At 38.5% G+C, this 23,284-nt stretch overlaps 2 protein-coding genes across 5 annotated transcripts in view; one reads left to right on the forward strand and one right to left on the reverse strand.

Moving 5' to 3' along the window:
• AVEN (apoptosis and caspase activation inhibitor) overlaps positions 1-736 on the forward strand; it is a 327,188-nt gene extending 326,452 nt beyond the window's left edge. Inside the window, exon 6 of the mRNA XM_063439174.1 lies at positions 461-736. Coding sequence (XP_063295244.1) covers positions 461-561 — 101 coding nt within the window. The 3' untranslated portion in view covers positions 562-736. The remainder of the gene's footprint in view (positions 1-460) is intronic.
• Positions 737-824: 88 nt separating this feature from the next.
• The window catches only part of RYR3 (ryanodine receptor 3), a 477,900-nt gene continuing 455,440 nt past the window's right edge, over positions 825-23,284 (reverse strand). For all 4 annotated transcript variants that reach the window (XM_063439165.1, XM_063439168.1, XM_063439167.1 and 1 more), the window contains exons 98-103: positions 23,041-23,175; positions 21,269-21,425; positions 19,679-19,743; positions 17,024-17,124; positions 15,273-15,324; positions 825-2,332 (exon numbers count right to left, since the gene is read on the reverse strand). In XM_063439165.1, the coding sequence (XP_063295235.1) occupies positions 2,237-2,332; positions 15,273-15,324; positions 17,024-17,124; positions 19,679-19,743; positions 21,269-21,425; positions 23,041-23,175 (606 nt within the window). In that variant the 3' untranslated portion in view covers positions 825-2,236. The remainder of the gene's footprint in view (positions 2,333-15,272; positions 15,325-17,023; positions 17,125-19,678; positions 19,744-21,268; positions 21,426-23,040; positions 23,176-23,284) is intronic.

Consider the following 23,284-nt stretch of genomic DNA (forward strand, 5'->3'; position numbering starts at 1 on the left):
ACCGAGTTGGACAGAGTTATGCACGTTGTACTTATTGAATATAAGTCTTTTGTCAGTTGAACGGCAGTTGTAGTGATTTATTTTCTGAGCATTGAATTGAAACCTGAACCACAAATCTTATAACGTAATAACCAACTTGTAAAGATTCGACAATTACTTTTTTTTGTGTGTATAATTTGAATATAAAGTCACAGTTAGGTAGGGGTTACCAATTACCCATGGGCCATTCTGCAGCGTGCACATTACTGCCTGGGACTGGATCACTTATTACTCTCGCTGTCAACTTAGATTTGATCAAAAGCCACAAAACTCCTAGTTCTAGTTCTGACCGTGTAAAAAATTCCCATTTTCATCACTTTCTTTATTTGTGGGATTTATGACATATAGAGACTTTCCTACTGCCTAATCATCAAGATCTTACACTTCTTGGGCTTCTTTTATCTATTTACTTTTTCCATAGGATCTTCCGTGACAGATGCCGTCTGCCCAGCTGCTGCTGAGAAGCAAAAGGCTGTTACTGCTGAGGATTTAGAAGACTGGTTGGACAGCATGATTTCCTGATATGTAGAGAACATATAGGGCTGAAACCGTATTGTACCTTTGGATGAGTCACCCTTCCATTGGCTGATATTCATACTGAAACCCGGTGCATGTTTAGGTAGTCTATCTACAATTCACTTCAGCATGAAATAAAATATTCTGCACAATTACATAAACCTGTCTGTTTGGCAATCGATGTAATAGGGTAAATGGATTGCATTGCTTAAAGAGTAATGTCCTGTGCCACTTGACATCTTGCCTGTGCACAGTAAGAACAAAAAGGCTTGTATGGTTAATCATTTATTTATTGCGATGGGCACTTTATTTGAAGAAAAATGCATAAAGTTAGCAGCTTCACTACAGCACTTACCAATGACCAGAAAGCAGTGCTTGGATTTGGCATAAGATTTCCATGTAAGAGAATTAAAGATATTTTAAGATACATTCCAATTTCCTTAAATAACAGCAAACTGTCATTGAAAGAAAAACTAAATAGCAATAGAATGCAGTTTCTCATTTCATACAGTAAGACAAAGAACAGCACAACTTTGTGTATTTCGTCAACCTAATATACTAACATAAAAAAAACAAAAACACATCTTGCATAGCTACGTCTACAGACGATTAAGGCACTTAATCTGTTATGTTCAGGGTCGAAGAAAGCATTAAGTCGCAATTTCCCCCTTTTCTTTTTCTTCTACTGCCTGAAATTTTACAAACTAGAGATAAATACTATCAGACTTCCTAGCTTAGACTATCTTACATAGGTAAACTGGTACCTAGGAGCTGTAAGCCACTTTGATACCACAAATGTGTGCAATAGCTCACATGTAATAACCCAAGTCTATAACCATTTCAGAATATCCTATTCTTTCAGGCTCAAGATCGCAACGTTCTTAAAGACAGATGCAGCAAACTTCGATAAACATGGCGTCTGTGACTAGCGTCAGGTTTCTGATAAGTGGCGTCATCAAAAGCCTCACTGAGTAAAGTAAGAGAAAGAAGAACAAAAATCTTAGAGAAAACCGTATGCATGCGTCTCCGGACACGGGGGCTGGTTATAACTGCTGGATGAGGTCTACAGTGCACTGTGAAGAAAAAAAACAAAAAACTTGACAGTAAATCTGTAAGTTTCACTGTTGTATGAGCACAGAACATTCAGCAGTTTGTGTGGAGATAAATATTGTGCATTTCCTGTGGTTGTCAATTAGCCCTTGTATTCTGGGGCAGCTATTGCAGGAGTCTAGCAACGAGACTCCTGCCTGTGGTTTGGTGACAGAGGAATACAAAATAGATGGTGGATACTACAGCTGGGAGAGCGGGTGCAGTCAGGCTGAATATCATTGGTTCGTAAGTAAACTTGTGGCTGTAGGTCCTTTCTGCTCCGTATGTGATCTGGTTTTCAGTGACTTAACAAATGGCACTATGGCTAATTACATGTGTAAGAGTATCCGTTTATTGTAGTGATTGATTTTATTTTTTTTGTTCTATAAATCTGGGTTTTTAATTGCACATTTGTTAGACACCTGACTCGTGTAATGATACACATCCTTGGTATTAAGGAAATGACTCTGTTCCAGACGAGCAGCTGGTAATCGTGTTGGGCAGGAGTAGTTTTTAGGTAAACATGTCCCATACGATAATGGTTGGTCCAGACCCAGGCTCCTTCCAGTTAGATCTGGCTGTTGGTGATTCATTATCCAAGCTGGTCTTCATATTGTTTACGGAAACAGTCGCCTGCTGGGAAGAAGTCCCAACATCTCTCTTGATACATCTTCCAAACGTAGGATTCCTAGAACCAGAGAAAGATCGTTGGTGAGTAAACCGTATGATGCTAATGCTGCTCTATTTGGTTTCTAGGGATTGTGACACGATATTTCACAAGGTGTAGACGTTTAATGCAGGTAATGAAATGGTGTCTCTCTAAGCCAATGGTTTGCTTTATTTGAGAATAATGAAAAGTTATGGTGGAGGTCCTGGGTACCATTTTCAAATGTTTCAGACCCAAAGTCCCCCTGGCAGCATCTGTTTGTCCCCAATTGGGAGGAATTTGGGGTTAAACCTTATCAGGTGAGATGGTGCCCAGGACCTCCAGAGACCATAACAACGTCACTGAGATTTGAGATGAGTTGTTACAGTTCCCATAGTGTACTTTTAACCACTTTAATACCAAGCTTTTTTTATTTAAACGTTTAACATAGCTAGTATGGAAAGATTGTATTTCAGGTATACTAAATAAAAAATATGTGCATTTTATTTGTGCAATATTTGAATACTCCATGACCACATCTGCATTTAGAAGTGATCATGGTTAGTGCAAGGAGTCTGCAGGTGCAGAGTTTTACCGTTCTACCTCTGGCAGCTGGGATCCAGTCGGCCTGGAACTCAGTTCTGCACTGACTTATGTTAAAGGAACACTTCAGTGCCAGGAAAACAATCTTGTTTTCCTGGCACTATAGGGTCACTATAGGTTCCCCTCCACCGGGCTGAATGGGTTAAAACCCCTTCAGCCACTTACCTTTCATCAGTGCTGGGCTCCCTCTGTGCTGGGGAACTCTCCACCCCCTACTGACGTCAGATCCGAATGCGCATGCGCGGGAAGAGGCATTCAAACAGCCCATATGAAAGCATTACTCAATGCTTTCCTAGGACGTCCAGCGTCTTCTCACTGTTATTTTTCACTTTGAGAATTGCAGAAGCACCGGTAGCGGCTGTCAGTGAGACAGCCACTAGAGGCTGGCTTAACCCTCAGTGAAACATAGCAGTTCTCTGAAACTGCTATCTTTTCAACTGCAGGGTTAAAACTAGAGGGACCTGGTACCCAGACCACTTAATTGAGCTGAAGTGGTCTGGGTTCCTATTGTGGTCCTTTAATCCTGTGCATAAAATATGTCCATCGTTGGCACACATAGCAAGCCAGCGCTGGATGTTATTAGCCTGTGAGCACACCTGCAATGTAAATCATTTAGAACTGTGTGCACCTGGCTCATTCGCAAACAGGCAAATTAACCCGTTAAAAGTCTCTCTCGCATCCTTTGCTGTTTGTTCCCCAACTCTTGGGCCATCTGAGGGGGAGGGGGGTATTAACCGTGAGGTGAATTGTCACTTAGCTAATCTCAATGCTCATGAATACAGCAAGCATGCTCAGTCTAGCTTTCACTCTGATAGAGTTCCATTACATTCAATAAATCTCCATTAAAATAATTTGAGTGGCACCTGCCCTAACTTCCGGAATGCTTCTCTATGAGAAGCATTTGATTGGGCTGCAAAACAAACAGTGATGATGAGAAAGTAAGTGGATAGAGCTTCAGAGATAACTTGGTGCTGGACTGAAGGTAGGTTTTTGGCTTTATTTTAGTATTTTAAGCCCGGAGTAACCATTTTAAGTGACTGTCACCTCAAACTTACCTTTCTCCTTTTGTTTCCTCTTCCCTTCTTACATCTGTTCTTCTTTTCTGATCTATTATTTCTCTTTAAAACATAAGACAGTAGGGACTACTTTGTCATTTATTTTTCCTACACTTTACAATATTCACAAATGGTGGAGCTTGGGGCGTAAGAGAAGGTCCACATCCTGGTCAAGATAGTGTATGAAAAATACACAAGACAAAGCAGTCCCTACTTTGACTTCTGTTTTAAAGAGGAATAGATCAGAAATGAAGAAAAGAAGCACAGATAGGTAAAGTAAGCTTGAAGTGACAGAGCAACAATAACAATAATTTAAACTTCAAATGTATTCTCCAGAACAACCACAGCTTAATGTTGTAGTTCTGGTGTCTATGGCCTGTCCCTGTAGGCTCTTTGATGTAAACATTGAATTTTTAGAGAAAAGGCAGTGTTTACTTTACTGCCTAGGAACACCTCCAGTCACTCAGCCGGCCACTATATCTGCATCAGTGCTGACATTCAGCGTGAAGATTCTGCACGCTTCCTATACAGATGCATTAAGTCAATGTATCTCTATGAGGAGATGCTGAACTGGTTAGTGTGTTGTTTTGCCGTATGTGCCCAATAGCCTCCCAGTGCCCTGGTCTGGCTGAGATCCAATTTGATGATTTCAGCGGCAGTGGAAATAAGGTGAGTAAACTCACCTTTTTAATGGGAGGCAAGGGGGTAGTCCCTAAACAGCTGTTTTAGAACTATAGTGTCAGGAATAAATGTTTCTATTCCTGACAATATAGTGTTCCTTTAACCCCTTAAGCCTTAAGGGGTTAAAGGAACACTATATTGTCAGGCTTAAGGGGTTAAGAAATGTTGTGGGGGAAGGTAACCTTTTTTGCTGCTTGTTTTGTTTGAGACAGGGCCTCAAATAGCAGTCAAAATAATGTGCTCTCCAGCACTCACCACAGTAAGCAGCGTGTGGTTATGGTTACAGAATATGGGTTCCCACCTTAGGCCCATGTAACAGTAGGAGAAAAAACTCCCAAACATCACCTTTTAGTGACTGTCCTTAATTCCAACATTATTTGACCGTAATGGTCTTTGTCAAGCCTGGAATCCAACTCCATACTCTCACATTTAACAAAAAGAATTGTGTCATGTGATCAATAAAAGCATATTGCAGATCAGTTGCCATAGAAACAAACAACAAAGCTAAATCAACTCTTACAGACAAACACAGAATCATTTTTTTGAAATATCAAAGCCAGCGCATAATATGCTTTGCCAATTTCTGGATGTTATATTTTAATACCATTTGGGGGGGAAATTGTCCTTTAGATACCGTAATTTGTTTTAAAAAAAAATAGAATTACTATCTTATTTTGTGTGGAAGTGTTCCACTGTTAAAGTGAAACTAAAGATATTAATCTTACACGTTTTCGATCTGTTGAGGGAAGTGCAAATCATCTTGGAAAAGATTTTTACTTAAAACTAAAGAAATGTGTATACAAATGAGTTATTTTATTATTATATTAATTTTTATATAGCGCAAAAAAATTTCACAGCACTTTCACTCGTATAGCATAATAAGCATGATATTTTTGTAGAGATAATCATTTGTACTAAACAGGGCATTCTACAAACAATATATCCAATGTATTCAGAGCTCTTTGCAATGCAGTAATAAACAGAGGTTAACCTGTATATTCACATTGCTGGATGGCAAGGGTTTAATTAGTTAAAATACTGTTAGACTTGTCTGAATGTGTCAGAAACAAAACATCCAGGTATATTACTGCATTCACAAAATGTACCAATAACACATTTTTTTTTTCTTACTCTTGTAGATTACCTTTAGCAAGTCACGTATGTAGTGATAAAGTGGACGTACGTATAATATAAATGAGTCCGTAGGATTTAACATGCTTATTAACTAAAATTAAAATTTCATACTTTCTTGAATAAACGTTATATGTAGAGATGGATCCACCTAACCTGACACGGCATTGTACACAATGTTTTTTTTTTTTCTAAAGTGAGCAATTCACGGGAATTTCAAATTTGAGGCCAAAAATAGCTGAACTGAAAAAGTTCAGGGGGAAAAAGTCACACTTCAGTAAATATCCCTGTACAGTCTGTAAGGAATGCTACCAAGATAAGCACCATTATCACTACAGCTATGTGAAGTGGTTATGGTGTAAGGACCCCAATGGTGCAGTTCCAATAATTTGGGGGTACTTTTTTTTAAAAAAATCAGAAAAACCTGTGACTCTCCTTGGCGCCAATAACCCACCCGGTCTCCAATCAAATTGAAAAAGCTGAACTTTCATTTTCACATGGTCACAGTGTCTGTTCCATTAAACCTAGACTAACATGGCCGAGTAAAAGAATGCATTAGGGGTTATATGGATATTTGATATGCCCCGTTTTTTGTCAAACTGTTTCAAAATGGTATAAAAAAATAGATTGATGTGACTCCTTATGTACCATACCCACTACACTGAGCTGTAGTGGTTATAGTGCTCAAGTGTAAAAGTAATCTTAAGGCCATCTTTAAAAATAGTAAAGAGTCACCATTTAGAAATGTATCTCTACTTCTGAACGTAAAAACCCAATGAAACAGTGTTTGACAATATATGCAAGATTATGCCTCGTTATTAGTGTTTATTATCCAATTAGTGAGAACACATATCGTTAAAGAAACACGCCAGGCACCTTAATCACTACAGCCTGTCAGAGTAAGTAGTTAACCTGGATCCCACTGTGCACCCCTTACTGCTACGAGCTCCTATAAGGAGCTCCCAGTTATCTCCACTGAGGTGCAGCCCTGCCATTGTTTTTTAACGGTTTGATGAAGTATCCTGGTGCCTTCCCAGAGTAAGACAAGTTTGAATAATGGCTATAATGTAACAGTATTAATGGAACCAGTTACATAGCACGGAGCCACGATCAGGCTCTATAACTAATCCTGTGCCTTCAGAGGGTACTTTCAACGAAATTAAACTTCCTCCCTGCTGTAACATACTAAGCCGCACGGGAGGGTGCCACAAAGGGAGAGGAAATAAACCTCAACTACCAAAAGCCCCAGCCAGCAGAAGACAGCAAAAAAGGTATGTATTTTGGTTGTCAGTATGTATGTAGTGTTTGTTTGTATCCAGGTGTGTCAGGCTGTGTATTTGTTTCTATATATTTGACTGTATGAGTGTCTGAGTGTGTATCTGAATGTCTGTGTTTGTTAGTGTATCTGTATCTGTCAGTATGTCTGTGTGTCTAAGTGGGTGAATGTGTACTTGTTTGTATGGCTGTGTATCTGTGTCAGTGTATATGCATGTGTGGCAATGCTTGTATCTGTATGTCTGTGTGTCAGTGATTTTATGTCTATCTGTGTCTGTCATTGTTTGCATCTGTATGTTTGTGTATCTGTGTATGTGCGTGTCATTGTATCTGTAGGTTTGTCTGTGTCAATGATTGTCTGCATGTCTATGTATATGTGTGTGTCAGTGATTGTATCTCTATGTCTGAGTATCTGTATGTCTGTACAACTGTCTGTGTATCTGTATCTATTTGTGTGTCAGTGATTGTGTCTGTGTGTGTGTAACTGGACCTGTTTGTATCAGTATGTCTGTGTAGCTGCATGTGTGGCAGTGTATCTGGAGCTGTCTGTGTCAGTGATTGTTTGTATCTGTCTGTATTTGCATATGTGTGTGTCTGTGATTGTATCTGAGTTGCAATGTTTGTATCTGTATGTGTGTCATTGTTTGTATCTGTATGTCTGTGTATCTGCATCTGTTGCAGTGTGTGTCTGTCTTTGTAACTTTATCTGTGTATGTGTGGCAGTGTTATCTGTATGCGTGCATCTGTATGTCTGTAATTTGATCGGTGTGTATATGTGTCTGTCATTGTTTGGATCTGTGTAACTGGATCACTTTGTGTATATGTGTGTGTCAGTGATTGTATCTATATGTCTGTGTATGTGTGTGCCTGTATGTATGTGTATTTGTATATGTGGCAGTGTTTGTATCTGTGTGTGTCATTGTTTGGATCTATATCTGCATGTGTGGCAGTGTTTCTATCTGTGTGTCTTTACATCTGTATGTGTGTATTTGTATGTCTTTGTATCTGTCTGTTTGTCAATGTATATGCGTGTATGTATCTGTGTGTGGCAATGTCTGTATATGTGACTTTACATCTGTATGGCTGTGTAATTTGATCTGTGTCTGTCATTGTTTTTATCTGTGTGTATATGTATCTGCAAGTATGGCAGTCTCTGTATCTGTGTCTCTTTACATCTGTATGTGTGGCAGTGTTTGTATCTGTAGGTGTGTATATCTGCGTGTGTTGCAGTGTTTCTTTCTGTCTGTGTATCTGGATCTGTTTGTGTGTGTGTGGCAGTGTTTGTATCTCTGTACATCTGTATGTGCATATCTTTATGGCTGGAATCTGTGTGTAGCAGTATTTGCATCTGTATGAGTGTCATTGTGTGTCTATATGTCTGTGTAACTGGATCTGTTTGTGTATTTGTGTGTCATTGTATACCTTTGTCTGTGTATCTGCATGAGTGTCTTTGGACCTGTATGTCTGTGCATCTGTGTGTAAATCATTGTTTGTATCTGTATGTCTATATCTGTGTGTGTGTATCAGTATGTGTATGTCTGTGTATCTGTGTGTCATTGTTTGTATCTGTACCACAAGAAACAATTCACCCCGCACTCAGGTTCAGTGATCCGGCCATATGCCTAGTTAGTGCTCTGTATGTCTATGTCTATGTCTATAATGTGTGTGTCAGTGATTGTATATGTAGGGCAATGTATCTGTGTATCTGTACATCTGTATGTGTCTCAGTGTGTATCTTTACATCGATCTGTTTGTGTATCTGTGTGTGTCATTCTTTGTATCTGTATGTTTGTGTCTTTACATCTGTTTGTGTGTATCTGGATCTGTTTGTGTGTGTAGAAGTGTTTATATCCCTATGTCTATGTATCTGTATGTGTGTCTTTGTTTGTATTTGTATGTCTGTGTATTTGCACGTGTGACAGTGTTTCTATCTGTGTCTTTACATCTGTATGTGTATCTGTTTGTGTGTGTGTGTGTGTGGCAGTGTTTGTATCCCTATGTCTGTGTATCTGCATGAGTGTCTTTGTTTGGACCTGTATGTCTATGTATCTGCATATGTGGCAGTGTTTGTATATGTGTGTCTTCATATCTGTGTATCTGGATCGGTTTGTGTATATGTGTGTGTCAGTGATTGTATCTGCATACGTGTCTTTGTTTGGATCTGTATGTCTATATCTGCATATGTGGCAGCGTTTGTATATGTGTATCTGGATGTGTTTGTGTGTATCTGTGTGTTTATCTGTATATCTGCATGTGTGGCAATGTTTGTATCTGTATGTCTATTCATCTGAATGTGTGTGTCAGTGATTGGATATGTGTAACTGGAACTGTTTGTTTGTTTGTATCTGTATGTCTGTGTAACTGGATCTTTTGTGTATGTGTGTGTGTCAGTGATAGTATCTGTCTGAATCTGCATGTGTGATAGTGTTTGTATCAATATGTCTGTGTATCTGGATCTGTTTGTGTGTGTGTCAGTGATTGTATCTCTGTCTGTGTATCTGCATGTGTGGCAGTGTTTGTATCTCCATGTTTATGTATCTGCATGAGTGTTTTTGTTTGGATCCATATGTCTGTGTATCTGTATTTGTGTCAGTGTTTGTATGTCTGTGTATCTGGATCTGTTTGTATATCTATGCCTGTGTATCTGCATGTGTGTCAGTGTTTGTATCTGTATTTCTGTGTATCTGGATCTGTTTATGTATGTCGGTGTTTGTATCTGTATGTATGTGTATCTGCATGTGTTGCAGTGTTTGTATCTTTACATCTGTATGAGTGTCGTTGTATCTCTATGTCTGTGCGGCAGTGTTTGTATCTGTATATGTGTGTGTCAGTGATTATCTGTGTAACTGGATCTGTTTGTGTATCTGCATGTGTGGCAGTGTTTGTACCTGTGTATCTGGATCGTTGTATGTATATGTGTGTCAGTGATTGTATCTGTGTGTACCTGTATGTCTGTGTAACTGGATGTGTGTCTTTACATCTGTATGTGTATGTGTGTCTCATTGTTTGTATCTCTATGTATCTGCATAGCTGTGTGCGTGGCAGTGTTTGTATGTCTGTGCATCTGCACGTCTGTTAGTGTTTGTATCTGTGTGTCTTTACATCTCTGTGTATCTGGATATGTTTGTGTGTGTCATTGTTTGTATGTCTATGTCTGTATTTGTATCTGGATCTGTTTGTATATGTATGTCTGTATCTGCATGTGTGGCTGTGTTGTATTTGTGTGTCTTTACATCTGTATGTGTATATTGATCTGTTTGTGTGTGTGGCAGTGTTTGTATCTCTATGTCTATGTATCTGCATGAGTGTCTTTGTTTGTATCCGTATGTCTGTGTATCTGTATTTGTGGCAGTGCTTGTATCTGGGTGTCTTTGGATTTGTATGTCTATGTATCTGCATGTGTGGCAGTGATTGTATCTTTGTCTGTATGTCTGTATCTGTGTATCTGTATTTCTGTGTATGTATGTGTATCTCTGTTTCTTTACATCTGTTTGTGCAGGTGTGTGGCAGTATTTGTATCTGTATGGCTTTGTATCTGTGTGTGTCAGTTATTGGATCTATGTAACTAGATCTGTTTGTGTATCAGCATGTGTGGCAGTGTTTGTATCTGTTTATCTGAATCTGTGTATGTATATGTGTGTGGCAGTGTTTGTATCTGTACGTCTGTGTATCTACATGTGTGGCAGTGTTTGTATCTGTATGTCTAATCTATCTGAATGTGTGTCAGTGTTTGTATCTTATGTGTGTTATAGTTTCTATTACTATGTCTATGTATCTGCATGTGTGGCAGTGTTTGTATTTGTATTTGTATCTGTATGTCTATGTATCTGCATGAGTGTCTTTGTTTGTATCTATATGGCTGTGTATCTGCATGTGTGGCAGTGTTTGTATCTGTGTGATTTTACATCTGTATGTGTGTATCTGTTTGTCTGTGTATCTGTATGTGTGGGAGTGTTTGTATCTGTGTATGTATATGTCAGTGTATCTGCATGCCTGGCAGTGTTTGTATCTGTGTGTACATGTATGTCTGTGTAACTGGATCTGTTTGTGTATATGTGTGTGTAAGTAATTGTATCTCTATGTCTGTGTATCTGCATGTGTGTGTGTCTATGTGTGTGTAAGTAATTGTATCTCTATGTCTGTGTATCTGCATGTGTGTGTGTCATTGTTTGTATATCTATGTATCTGCATGAGTGTATTTGTATCTGGATCTGTTTGTATCTCTATCTCTATGTCTATGTATCTGTATATGTGGCAGTGTTTGTATCCGTGTATGTGTGTGTGTCAGTGATTGTATATTTATGTCTATGTATCTGCATGTGTGTCAGTGTTTGTATCTCTATGTCTTGCAGTGTCTGTATCTGTCTGTGTATCTGCATGTGTGGCAGTGTTTGTATCTGTGTATGTATATGTGTGTGTCAGTGATAGTATCTCTGTCTGCCAGGCATGCAGATACACAGACATAGAAATACTATCACTGACACACACATATACACAAACAGATCCAGATACAAACACACATGCAGATACACAAACAGATCCAGTTACACAGACATATAGGTACACACATACAGAAGTAAAGACACACAGATACAAACACTGCTAGGCATGCAGATACACAGTGTTTGTATCTGTGTGTCTTTACTTCTGTATGTGTGTATCTGTGTATATATATATATATATCTGTGTGTATCTTCATGTGTGTCAGTGTTTGTATCTGGATCTGTTTGTGTATGTGTGTGGCAGTGATTGTATCTCTATGTCTGTGTATCTGCATGTGTGTCAGTGTTTGTATCTGTGTGTCTTTACATCTGTGTGTGTCTCTGGATCTGTTTATGTATGTGTGTGTCAGTGTTTGTATCTCTATGTCTATGTATCTGTATTTGTGGCAGTGTTTGTATCTGTGTGTGTGTACCTGTATGTCTGTGTAACTGGATCTGTTTGTGTATCTGCATGTGTGTCAGTGTATGATCTGGATCTGTTTGTTTATATGTGTGTGTGTCAGTGATTGTATCTCTGTGTCTTTACATCGGTATGTGTATCTGGATCTGTTTGTGTATGTGTGTGTCATTCTTTGTATCTCTATGTCAATGTATCTGCATGCCTGGCAGTGTGTGTATCTGTATATATGTGTGTGTGTCAGTGATTGTATATGTGTTTACCTGTATGTCTGTAACTGGATTTGTGCGTGTATCTGCATGTGTGTCAGTGTTTGTATCTGGATCTGCTTGTGTATATGTGTATGTCAGTGATAGTATCTGTGTGTCTTTAAATCTGTATCTGTGTGATATTGTTTGTATCTGTGTATCTGCATGCCTGGCAGTGTTTGTATCTGTGTGTGTGTGTGTGTGTATATATATATATATATAATATATGTATATATATATATATATATATATATATTGTGTGTGTGTGTTCGTTATTGTACCTGTATGTCTGTGTATCTGAATCTGTGTGTATATGTGTATCTCTATGTCTGTATCTGCATGTGTGTCTTTACACCTGTATGTGTATCTGAATCTGTTGGTGTATGTGTGTGTCATTGTTTGCCATACATAGACATACAGATACAATGTTTGTATATGTGTGTATCTGTATGACTGTGTAACTGGATCTGTTTGTGTATATGTGTGTGGCAGTGATTGTATATCTATGTCTGTGTATCTGCGTCTGTGTTTGTATTTGTGTGTATCTCTAAGTATGTGCATGTGTGGCAGTGTTTGTATATGTGTGTCTGTGTTCGTATCTGTGTGTTTTTACATATATGTTTGTATCTGGATCCGTTTGTGTGTGTGGTAGTGTTTGTATTCCAATGTCTATGAATTTGCATGTGTGTGCTTTGTTTGGATCTGTATTTCTATGTATCTGTATTTGTGGCAGTGTTTGTATTTGTCTGTTTTTGTATCTGTATGTCAGTGTATCTGGATGTGTGGCTGTGTGTGTCAGTATGTCTGACAATTTTTGTCTGTACATCTGTATGTCTATGTATCAACATGTGCAGCAATGTTTGTGTGTTTCTGTATGTGTGTATCTGTATGTCTGGGAGTGTTTGTATTTGTGTTTCTTTGGATCTGTTTGTTTGTGTATGTGTGTCGCTACAACTGTATATGTGTATCTATATGTCTGTACATCTGTATGTGTGTCTGTTTAACTGTATGTATGTCAGTTTGCCATCTGTGTATCTCCATGTTTGGCAGTATTTGTACATGTGTGTCTGTACATGTGTATATGTGTCAGTATTTCTGTGCAACTTTATGTGTGTCAGCGTGTGTATCTGCATGTATGTTTGTATATCTGTATGTTTACCAGTGTGTGTGCATATGTGTCAGTGTTTGTATCTGTGTGTCTTTGTATTTGCATGTATGTACAGGTATATGTGTGAGTGTGTCATTGATTGTATCTGTGCATCTGCATCAGTGTTTGTATCTGTTATTTTGTGTGTCTTTATCTGTATGTATGTCAGTGTTTGTATCTGTGCATCGGCATTTGTGCCAGAGTTTGTATCTGCATGTGTGTGTCATTGTTTGTATCTGCATGTGCATCAGTGTGTGTGCCTGTGTATCCACATGTGTCTATCTGCACTGTGAGAAGCAGGTGGAGGCTGGGTCAGAGGAGAATCAGGGAGAGCCTGGAAAAAAGGGGAGATGGGGCAGAGAAAAACATATACATTTGAATAACAGCAACCATAATAATTACAAATATTTCGCTCATATGAGGGGTAAAATTTATGGAAATGGACTACCAAGGGGTACTCAAGTGAAAAAAAAAGATTGGAAACAACTGCCATAAAGGATATTATAGTTACTGTTCCATTGCCTAGAAGGGGAGTTTATATTGTTCCTGCATTAATTTAAAGAGGTATAAACATCTATTTGCTACAATTAATGTATTTATTGAAAGCCCATTCTCCCCATCAACACCAGGGGGAGAACTAGGGTTGCTTAAGGGAACACTTCAACTGGTGTCAAGGGTACCCTTGCACCCCCTGTTAAAGGAGTCAAACTATTTAAGATGCTTTGACTGCTTACTTGGGGCCTGCCTCCACTATTTACTATGGAGAGTCAGAAGCTCATCAGCAAAGTAGCTTCCATTAGCTCTCTACAGCTAAGCCATGCGCAGTGCTATCGCATTTGCTGAATGTGTCAACGGGTAGAGAGTTCAGGTTCAGTAAGTGAGGCGGGGAGCAGAACCATAACCACTATCAGCATAGTGTTCATTTAACAAATTCCCTTATCAGGAAAGACACTTCCCTTATCAATATCACATGAGCAAGTATAGCGTATTATGAAACAACCATTTTCCATTTAAATCATCATTGATATATTTTGATTCAGATGTTACAATGGTAAAACTGCAGTATACCCTTTTTCTCCATTTCAAGTTCCCGGGTTTAATGGATTATCGAACTGGGCATCTGCAATAGACTGAGAGCGTCTGAAGATGCCCTTATCTATCACTTGCTTCATGTTGAGAAAAGTACATCCTTTTCTCATACATGTATAGAATGCTCAAGATGTATATTTGTTTAAACTTTCAGAATTTAACTCAAAATCCTCCATCAATTTAATAAAGGAACACTATTGGAACCAAAGCAACTTTAGCTTATTGAAGCCGTTTTGGTGTACAGTTCATGCCCCTGCATGAAGTTCAATCACTTTTATGTCTGTTTATGCAGCACTAGCCACACCTCCCCTAGCTGTGATTCACACCGCCTGCATTAAACAAAAATGTTTTTTTTTTTTTTTTTGGTTTTTAATTTTCAATCAGATGTTAACTTGCTTTAGAAGTTTTTTTCCTCATGTTCTGTAAATTAAAGTTTAACCTCACACAAGTGGCTGCAGGGTCTAGCAGGCTCTTAATAGAGCGGTATATAAGAAATTCCAAATTTACCAGAACTTACAATAAAGGAAGTTTAACCCCTTAAGGACCAAACTTCTGGAATAAAAGGGAATCATGACATGTCAGACATGTCATGTGTCCTTAAGGGGTTAAATATTAGATGTCTCTTTATAGGGAATGTTTGGGAAGGCTGTGTGAGTCACATGCATGGAGGTGTGAGTAGGGCTGCGTAAATAAAGTGATTTACTTTCTAAGTGACAGTGAATTGAGCAGAGAAACTGCAGAGGCATGATCTATACACAAAAACTGCTTAAATAAACTAAAGTTGAAGGCCCTTATAAAGGCCTATTTTCATTAATATCTGGAAAAAATGACACAAAAACAAATTAGGTACATACCTGACCAGTGTGTTCTGTTTCATCCTTATTAATGAGATACATGAAAAAGAACCTGGAAAAAAACACACAAAAATATTCCCATGAGTCGAGGAGTATGGTAAGTGTGAGATAAGATATTTGGACTTCTGAGTGCTGGTAATGGTTACTGATAATTAGTTCCCAGCATGGTCGACGTACTGTATTAGATTAGAAAAGCCTTCACATTTGTCAAATATACTTAAAATATATATATTTTTTAATCTGGCCTAAGTCTCTGTTTTAGTGAGGACGATAACAAGGACGGATTCCTGCTCTAAGGATGCTTATATTAGCCTAAAGAACTACCGTACTTAACCCAACAGCTCATTTTATTCAACTCTTAATACCACTATACACAAATGTAGCAACTAATTATTGCAAAAATGGCAAGCTAGAATTGCAGTTTATTTTAATCTCAGGAGGAGCAGGTATTGTCAGGGGGTTCTTAGAAAAATTGAAGAAAAAAATTACTGACATGTTCAACTGCTGCTGGAAGAAAGGAGGAGGGGTGACAGCCCCCATCCCTCAGAGTAAGATGTTTTGGGTGTTTGGAATTCATGCCTCTGCCAAGCAGAAGCAAAAAGGAGGAAAATCATCAAGATATGAGCTGACTTCAAGAGACATTTGTAGATATCCTGTAGGAATTAACATCTGACACCTGTGGCCATGCACTCCTCTCCGCCTTCTCAATTTGAAAAGGTCAGAGTAGATGAATTCCTCTGGCTTTGGCATCTATCTGCACGTGAAATATGCCGAAACCTCCGTTATTAACATTCTTCCCATGGACACAATATACCTGCCTCCCAATTCCAGCCCTTTTCCTGTCCACAAGGGTAGACCCTCCCAAGTGACTCTGATCACTGGACACATATACATAGTCTAAGGAGGTCCCAAAACATTACATGCATGATGGATTTCGCATGGTGAATATAGTGTTTTGGACTATTCACAGGTGTGTGTGTGTGTGTGTGAAAGCATCTACTTTTGGATGGAATCCCTCTAAAAGCTAAGTGCTATTTAATTTTAGAGTATTTTTTACTAGTGTGGATGCAGTTATACAGAATTTGGGCAGCGCACTCCAGACACTTTGCTATTCCAATAACCAAAGCTTATTTACAGTGCACTTGGGACAATAATGTATTGTTTCCATGGCTAAATAATAATTTTTGATCTAGACACCTGGCAGACACAATTTACAGATTTCATACTCAACTTAAACATATAACTCCTATGTAAATCACTGATTCATAACCCCTGGGTCACGATCCAAAACAGGCTTGCCTTTTCCTTGGTCAGCTGCCCACAGTAAATGGTGTACTATAGCAAGCCTGTGTTATCATGAGTAAATAAGACCCTTCTGACACTGGAAAATAGTGTTTTGCACAATCTATTTTAGTGTATGTTATCACAGTTTAAAAAGTCACTAAATTAATGCACAGAATTTGTGTACAGAAAAAAATGTATGTAAGAACTATTTCTTATAAATAGTTAAATTCTAACTTGTTCCTTTCACATATGTAAATGCTAAGAGTATTTAAATAAGGTTTCTTGACTAGCAGAGATTGCATATGCCTCGTTTCAGACTATCCAATCTTCAGAGAGTTGTCTACAAAACAGAGCTCTGCTGCCGAAAACAGGTTGGTATGAAAACATATAGGTGCCAGTCCGTGTCTACCACTGATAATATTGAAACATGCAGAAAAGTTTAATTCATATTGGACTGCATTACTTACAGATAATTGGCCAGATTGTGCTCTTGTAACGTGTGTGTTTCAAACCCATGAGGCGTTGTATCAAAGTAATCATTTCCAATTCCACAAATAAAACATTTTGTCTAAAAAAGAAAAGAAAATCATTTTATTACAAATATAATATATATACACATATATACTGTTTTAAATTTACACTATTGTTACTCAAGTTGAAAGAATACATATATGTGGTGTGACAAACGCTCCTTACCCTGGACGTTTGTCACAAACTCCTGGAGGAGCCTGCTAGCTAGCTAGCCTCCTGCCCAAGCACTATGGGCCACATACAGAAACCCTGTTCGGGAGTTAAATATCCCTAGCTTCCATTAGCAGCTTTCCCTGGGTGCCCCTGATTCGGCACTTTCACTTCATTCGAATGGAACCAAACACTAGCTCCCTGGCGGCTGTTTGCATGAAGAAACCCACGAATTGTCCTCAGCGGTACTTAGCCGCGATCTTTATGGAACTAAATTCAGCATGAGGACTTTGTGGGTTCCCGGTCACCGCAAATGTTATGGAACTGTTTTCGGCATGAGGTGACTGTGCGGCTCCCCGACAACTTGGTGTCTGGGGTTTTGAACGACTTTGAAATCTGCCAGGAGAGCGCTTTTTGGTGGGAATGTACCTGAGGCTAAAGGGAACAAACGCTACCCGAGACCCAGGCGGAGCACCCTGTATTGCAGCAACAGGAGCTCCCGAAAGTTGACCGGCCAAAGCACCAAACACCCTGGAACTGTTTTAGGCATACCATGTGTGCAGCCAGTCAGAACTTTGACACGGTGGCGTTTCCCCTACACTGCATGCACCTGAGTGCTATTTGGAGAACTTGGGTGCTCAGATCAGGGCTATTTAAGGATGTAATTTTTGTGTGGTTATTATATATTTTTATGTTGTTTTGGGGCATTTTTATGTTTGATACTTAGTCATCCTGACTTAGACATCCTGAGTGTTTGACTGTACCCTGATGTGTATAAAAGCATGCCATCTGGCCATAAAAAATTATTACTGTTGTACCCTTCATCAAGTCTAGGCTGATATTTGGGTAGCTCAGAGCTTTAATCACTGCTTCATTTGGGAGAACTACAGCAGATATACGTAGGTGGAGTATTGGGGATCTGTTACATGTGACATTTAAGAAATCAGTGACAAATGAGCAATCAGCATTCAAACAGAAGGCTGAGCATGTAGACAACTCAGTTGCATGCTGATTATCCCATTCAAATAACTAAGTCTGGGGATCATATTGGTGGTGCAGATTCCTTGGAAAATATGATATTCAGTGTTCCCTCTCATTTGTGTTCCACTCCACTTCTGGGAGTTTGTCAGTGATGACAGTCTCCCCTTCCTGTGTGGATGAAAACTGGGAAGGCGCTGCAATTGCCCAATTAAATTCTTATAGGAAAGCTCTCATGTCTGCTTCACTGATTGTTCTAGCAATGTAACTCCCGAAATGCTCCTGGTTGTCAACTTGACTGCCAGTGGGTGTTCCTAATCGATTCATAAAGGTGGTGATTTCTGTTGAAATCTGCACATTTATGAATTGGGAGAAGGGGGCATGCAATTAATTGGAGTCCCTTTTAAACCCTGTTAGCAATGGATGTGGTGGAAATAGATTAGTACACTAAATAAAAGGGATCTCTAATTACATTTGGTCCCTTAATATTTGAATATTTACATGTTGTTTTTTTTTTATTATTTTATAATAAGGAACTAGTGTACTCATGTAAACATGTTGGATGCCCTTAATTTCAAAGTTTCCAGTGCTGAAAGACCTTGGTGAAAGTGTCAATGATGAAATGTTCATCACATATTATGACATGCACTCCCCAAAAGGAAGCATAACATGCAGCGTTGCTTATGTACGGAGCATTACGGCAAATGTCTCACATAGGCATAAAATTGATCTTTCACAAGATGAGCATGTTTAATGGTGTGCACACTGTGCTTTCTAAAGACATTTTCCTTTGGGACTTTAGAAAAAAAGTCTGGAAATCGGGAATTGTTGGATACGAAGTTCCCTGTATGGGACAATCAAATTTTTTTGCAGTTGGTATAATTAAAACTATATAAAACACTATAACGGAAGCATGCAGTAAAGTATGCAGGCTATTTATCACTGAGAACTTAAAACGCACGTTCATTATAGGTGAAAAGCCTGAGAAGATTCCATACTCCCACACATACATTCTTCTTTAAAGACACATACAATAGGTAGGTTTTTATTATTCGAAATTGAAGGTTATCACTATATACTATATTTGTCATCTAATCACTGCGCTAACTTTGCCGTTACACACTACAATAGCTAATGATGCAGTTTGAAATAGCCAGGCCAGTGGGCTGATAGAATGATGTAAAAACAGAGCTGTATCGTAGTGAGTATTGATAAACCATGTATTCAAATAATCTTTCATTTCACTAATGAGTACAGCTTCATTATCATATTATGATTTAGATTTTTGCTGGCCACTAATGCTTCAGATACGACTGTTACTTATCAAATGTTTTTATTAAAATATTCCATCTATAACCCAATAAAATAAAAACGTATAATGCAGTATTTTGTTTGTATAAAAAAGCCATTATTTAATTATAACAGATTGGATAAATATAATTACAAATAATATAATTACATACCTCCATATCCTCTCTAACTTGTTCTTGCTGGTCTCTTAATTCACCAAAAGCATCAATGATTAAACCTGAAACAGAACAAAATATCCATTGGAACAGGACAGAGCAGAAGGAACTATCAATTAAAGTGCATGGCATGGTAGCTTATCAATACTTCTGGTCAGCAGGGAGTGGATATTTTGTATAATTATGTTTTGGGCTTTTCGTTTGCCCGATGTATATCTCTGCTGGCACAAACCCAATTTACTTAATTAGTGTGATAATGAACCTTCACCGTAATAAGTTGGACTGTTAATAAATGTATACATTCCGCTACTGACCAAAGAGAATAGCTGCACACAACTTTATTAAGTAGCTGGAAAGGAAAGTTTTTAGTAGTTGTTGAGCTATTCAGCAACACAAAAGAATTTGACTTTTTATCAACTGGCTGCAGATTACTCCAAAATTCATGGGTTATAAATCACCTTGATGTTGCATGATATCATTAACCTTATGCATTGCAAACACAGGACCAATAAGCCTGACTGGTGTTTTGTTAATGGGGAAAAAATGAACCAGTTGTTAAAGGAACACTCCAAGCACCATATCCACTACAGCACGCTGTGGTGCCAGGATTGCCCTGTAGCCCCGTCTCTCATATAAGTAGTCAAACCACTTACTAACAGTTTGACTTCTTAGTTAGGGACCGCTGGGCACCAGTCACTTCCTCTATAGAGAGCCAGACGCACCTGCTAAGAGCTCTCTAAGCGGGTCGTGTAGGGTCAGCTAATTGGTTGAGAGCGTCAGCTAATCATTTTCAGCCAATGATGTAAGCCTTGCACCATTCGGCTTAGCTCAATGTGTACAGTATTTTGGCTTTCATAGCGGAGATGACCAGAACCCATTTTAGGAAGGTGCCAGGGTACGCCTGGCATCATAATCATTACAAAACTATGTAGTGGTTATGGTGCCTGGAGTGTTCCTTTTAGTGCTTTGTATAGATTATGCATTAAAAACAGAATTAAAAAAATATACATTTACACACCTCTTAAAGTTTCTTTCAATGCACGCTTTAGTACAGCAACGGGTAGACCTCATCAGGAAGAGACTCCTATCCCTAGCCAGCACTGACCTACAATCACAAGTGCCTCATTCTACACTTTAGGCTCCACTGTGGCATGCAATGTCAGAGTACTACCGTATAAAATAAGCTTTCTACATATAAGCAATTCATAAGCCTCCTATGGAACATGCAGTGACGTTTTGGGCAACCATTCTTAAGAAATATGTAGAGTCTGACCAAGCTGGGTTTATGGTCAACACTGAAATAAGACCAGACCTTCCAGGCAGGGCTCTGCAAGATTTCCGAAGTGTAAAATGCCTAAAGTGGAGATTAGCAGTGTGGATTGGATGTTTATAAAGAAATTGTTCTAAGTGTTCTTCAGTAAGAACTGCACACATATAATATGTTTTAACTAATGACTATTTATCTGTCGTAATAATGTTAAAAATCACTTAATTTCCAATCTCATAATTGACAGGTGGCAATTTCTGGTGAAGCTACTTATCATTACTCTATTAGAATTAAATGCTTGCTTATTGCTACCTACTCACCTTGAATAATCGCCAAGAGGATGACAATCACAAAGAAGAAGAAAGTGATGTCAAACACGATGCGATACATTTCATAAGGATCCCCCGCAGGATCCTCAATCTCATCTCCAATCCCACCTCCAGCTCTCACTCCCACGTACATGTGGAATAGGTAGCACTGTAAGGAAGAGTTTCCTTAATTAGGCTGGATATTAACTTTGTTACATTCAACATTATATAATATATATATATTTTTTATTACAATTCATGCTTTGCTATGGTTATTTGATCTTTTATTTATCCAGTAGATATTTTCTTTATGGTGAACATTGGAACCCTTTTCATAACAGAGCTCATAGCCATCGTTCCAAAAATAGTTGGTGCTTGAGCCTAAAGAAAATATTGAACCTGTTCCAATACCCCCCCAGTCCCTCTTCAATTCCACCCCTTAATCCTAGACATCCAAACTTCATTTATAGGAGAGTTTGCTTCCACAGCTCCAAGCCTTCTTCCAGTAATTAAATAATTTGTATAAGGAGCCTTCAGATAGAATGTAAGGTAAAATGGCTATAACCTCTTACACTATAATGATGTGAAATTGGATTCATTACATAAAAAACATATAGGCAGAATTTGATTTTTAAAACTTGTATTAAGAAAAAAATGAAAACATGACAGGTTCTGATGTGAGCTGTAACTGGCAACCATGTGCATTGCAGTCTCTGGTATACACCTATTTAAAAGGCAGCCCTTCAGCAAGCCATCCACATACCTACTCCTATTTTTTTTATCCAATTTTGTCACATTTATGTAGTTATGTAGGGCAAAGATTTTGAATGAATTAGTAAGTCCAGCATTGCAACATAAAGCAACAGCTACATTAGTGCTTGAACATATAAATAAATAAAATCCCCAAAACGTTGCATTTCAGAGAAAGCCATGTTCATATCAGACTGAGAGGGTAAGAAAAACAAGCAAAGAGCACTAAGAAGTGTGGCTCATGTGGCCAAGAGTTCGACTCAAAATAGAACAGCCAGCAGTGCTTCTTTTAACCACAGTTCGAACATAAAGCCAACATAGAGGTGAGCTGGAAGTCTGAGAGAAAGCTATGATCTTCTAGATTGTAATTTAGATAACAACTGGGGTGGATTGACTTTTGATAACTACTTCTCTGTCACTTATGTACAACAATCATGTATACTAAGAGACTGAAGCACCAAATTCAGCAGAGTGCTGTAAAGGAAAACACAGAAAAGAATGGGAAAGCATGCTTTTACAATAGATGTACTGTACTTTGTTACCGAGCTTTACACATACATCACACAAGGCTCTCCGATCTCTAGGATTAAGGGGGTAAAGTTTGCAGCTTTTGAAATACCAGGGGTATTATCAGAGATTACATATATATTATTTATAGCCCAATACACCATCCGCGATTGGCAGGCAGGTTTTTACAGAGACTTGTATGGGGAGCCACAAGAGAGGCACATGCTGGCCTCCATACAAACAAATAATTGTGTTGCGTGGAGCCAGAGATACAATGTTATACAATGTACCTCAAATTCTATCAACCCAAAAACCTCAGGTATATAATTTACACAGTAATCATGAGCATCTACGTGGTTGGCAGTTTTAGAATTCAATATTGGTTTATAAACTCAATATAATATTCTCTGTAGATTTAATTTTATGTGAAAAACAAAACGTAAACTATCCAAAAACCTACGTGAACACCTGGTGAGATGATTTAATATATTTATATTTACGAGATCTACTTAGTGATCTGAACATACCGTCATCATGTCATCACACTTCATATCAGGATCGTCCTCATCCTCACTTTTGTTGTAGAATTTACGGAAGAAGTTGAAGGCCACAACCGTGTATAGATAAACAACAACAGCTAGAAGGCCAACTGTAAGCACCAACTGTCAAAGGAAAATGATTGAAGTTCAGATCTGTACACAGACCTATTGCAAACCAGTGTACGCAATTGGAGATTTTGGACTGTTACATTATAACCATATGGAGAGCATC

Source organism: Pelobates fuscus, chromosome 13 (assembly GCF_036172605.1).
Source record: "Pelobates fuscus isolate aPelFus1 chromosome 13, aPelFus1.pri, whole genome shotgun sequence".
Lineage (NCBI taxonomy): Eukaryota > Metazoa > Chordata > Amphibia > Anura > Pelobatidae > Pelobates > Pelobates fuscus.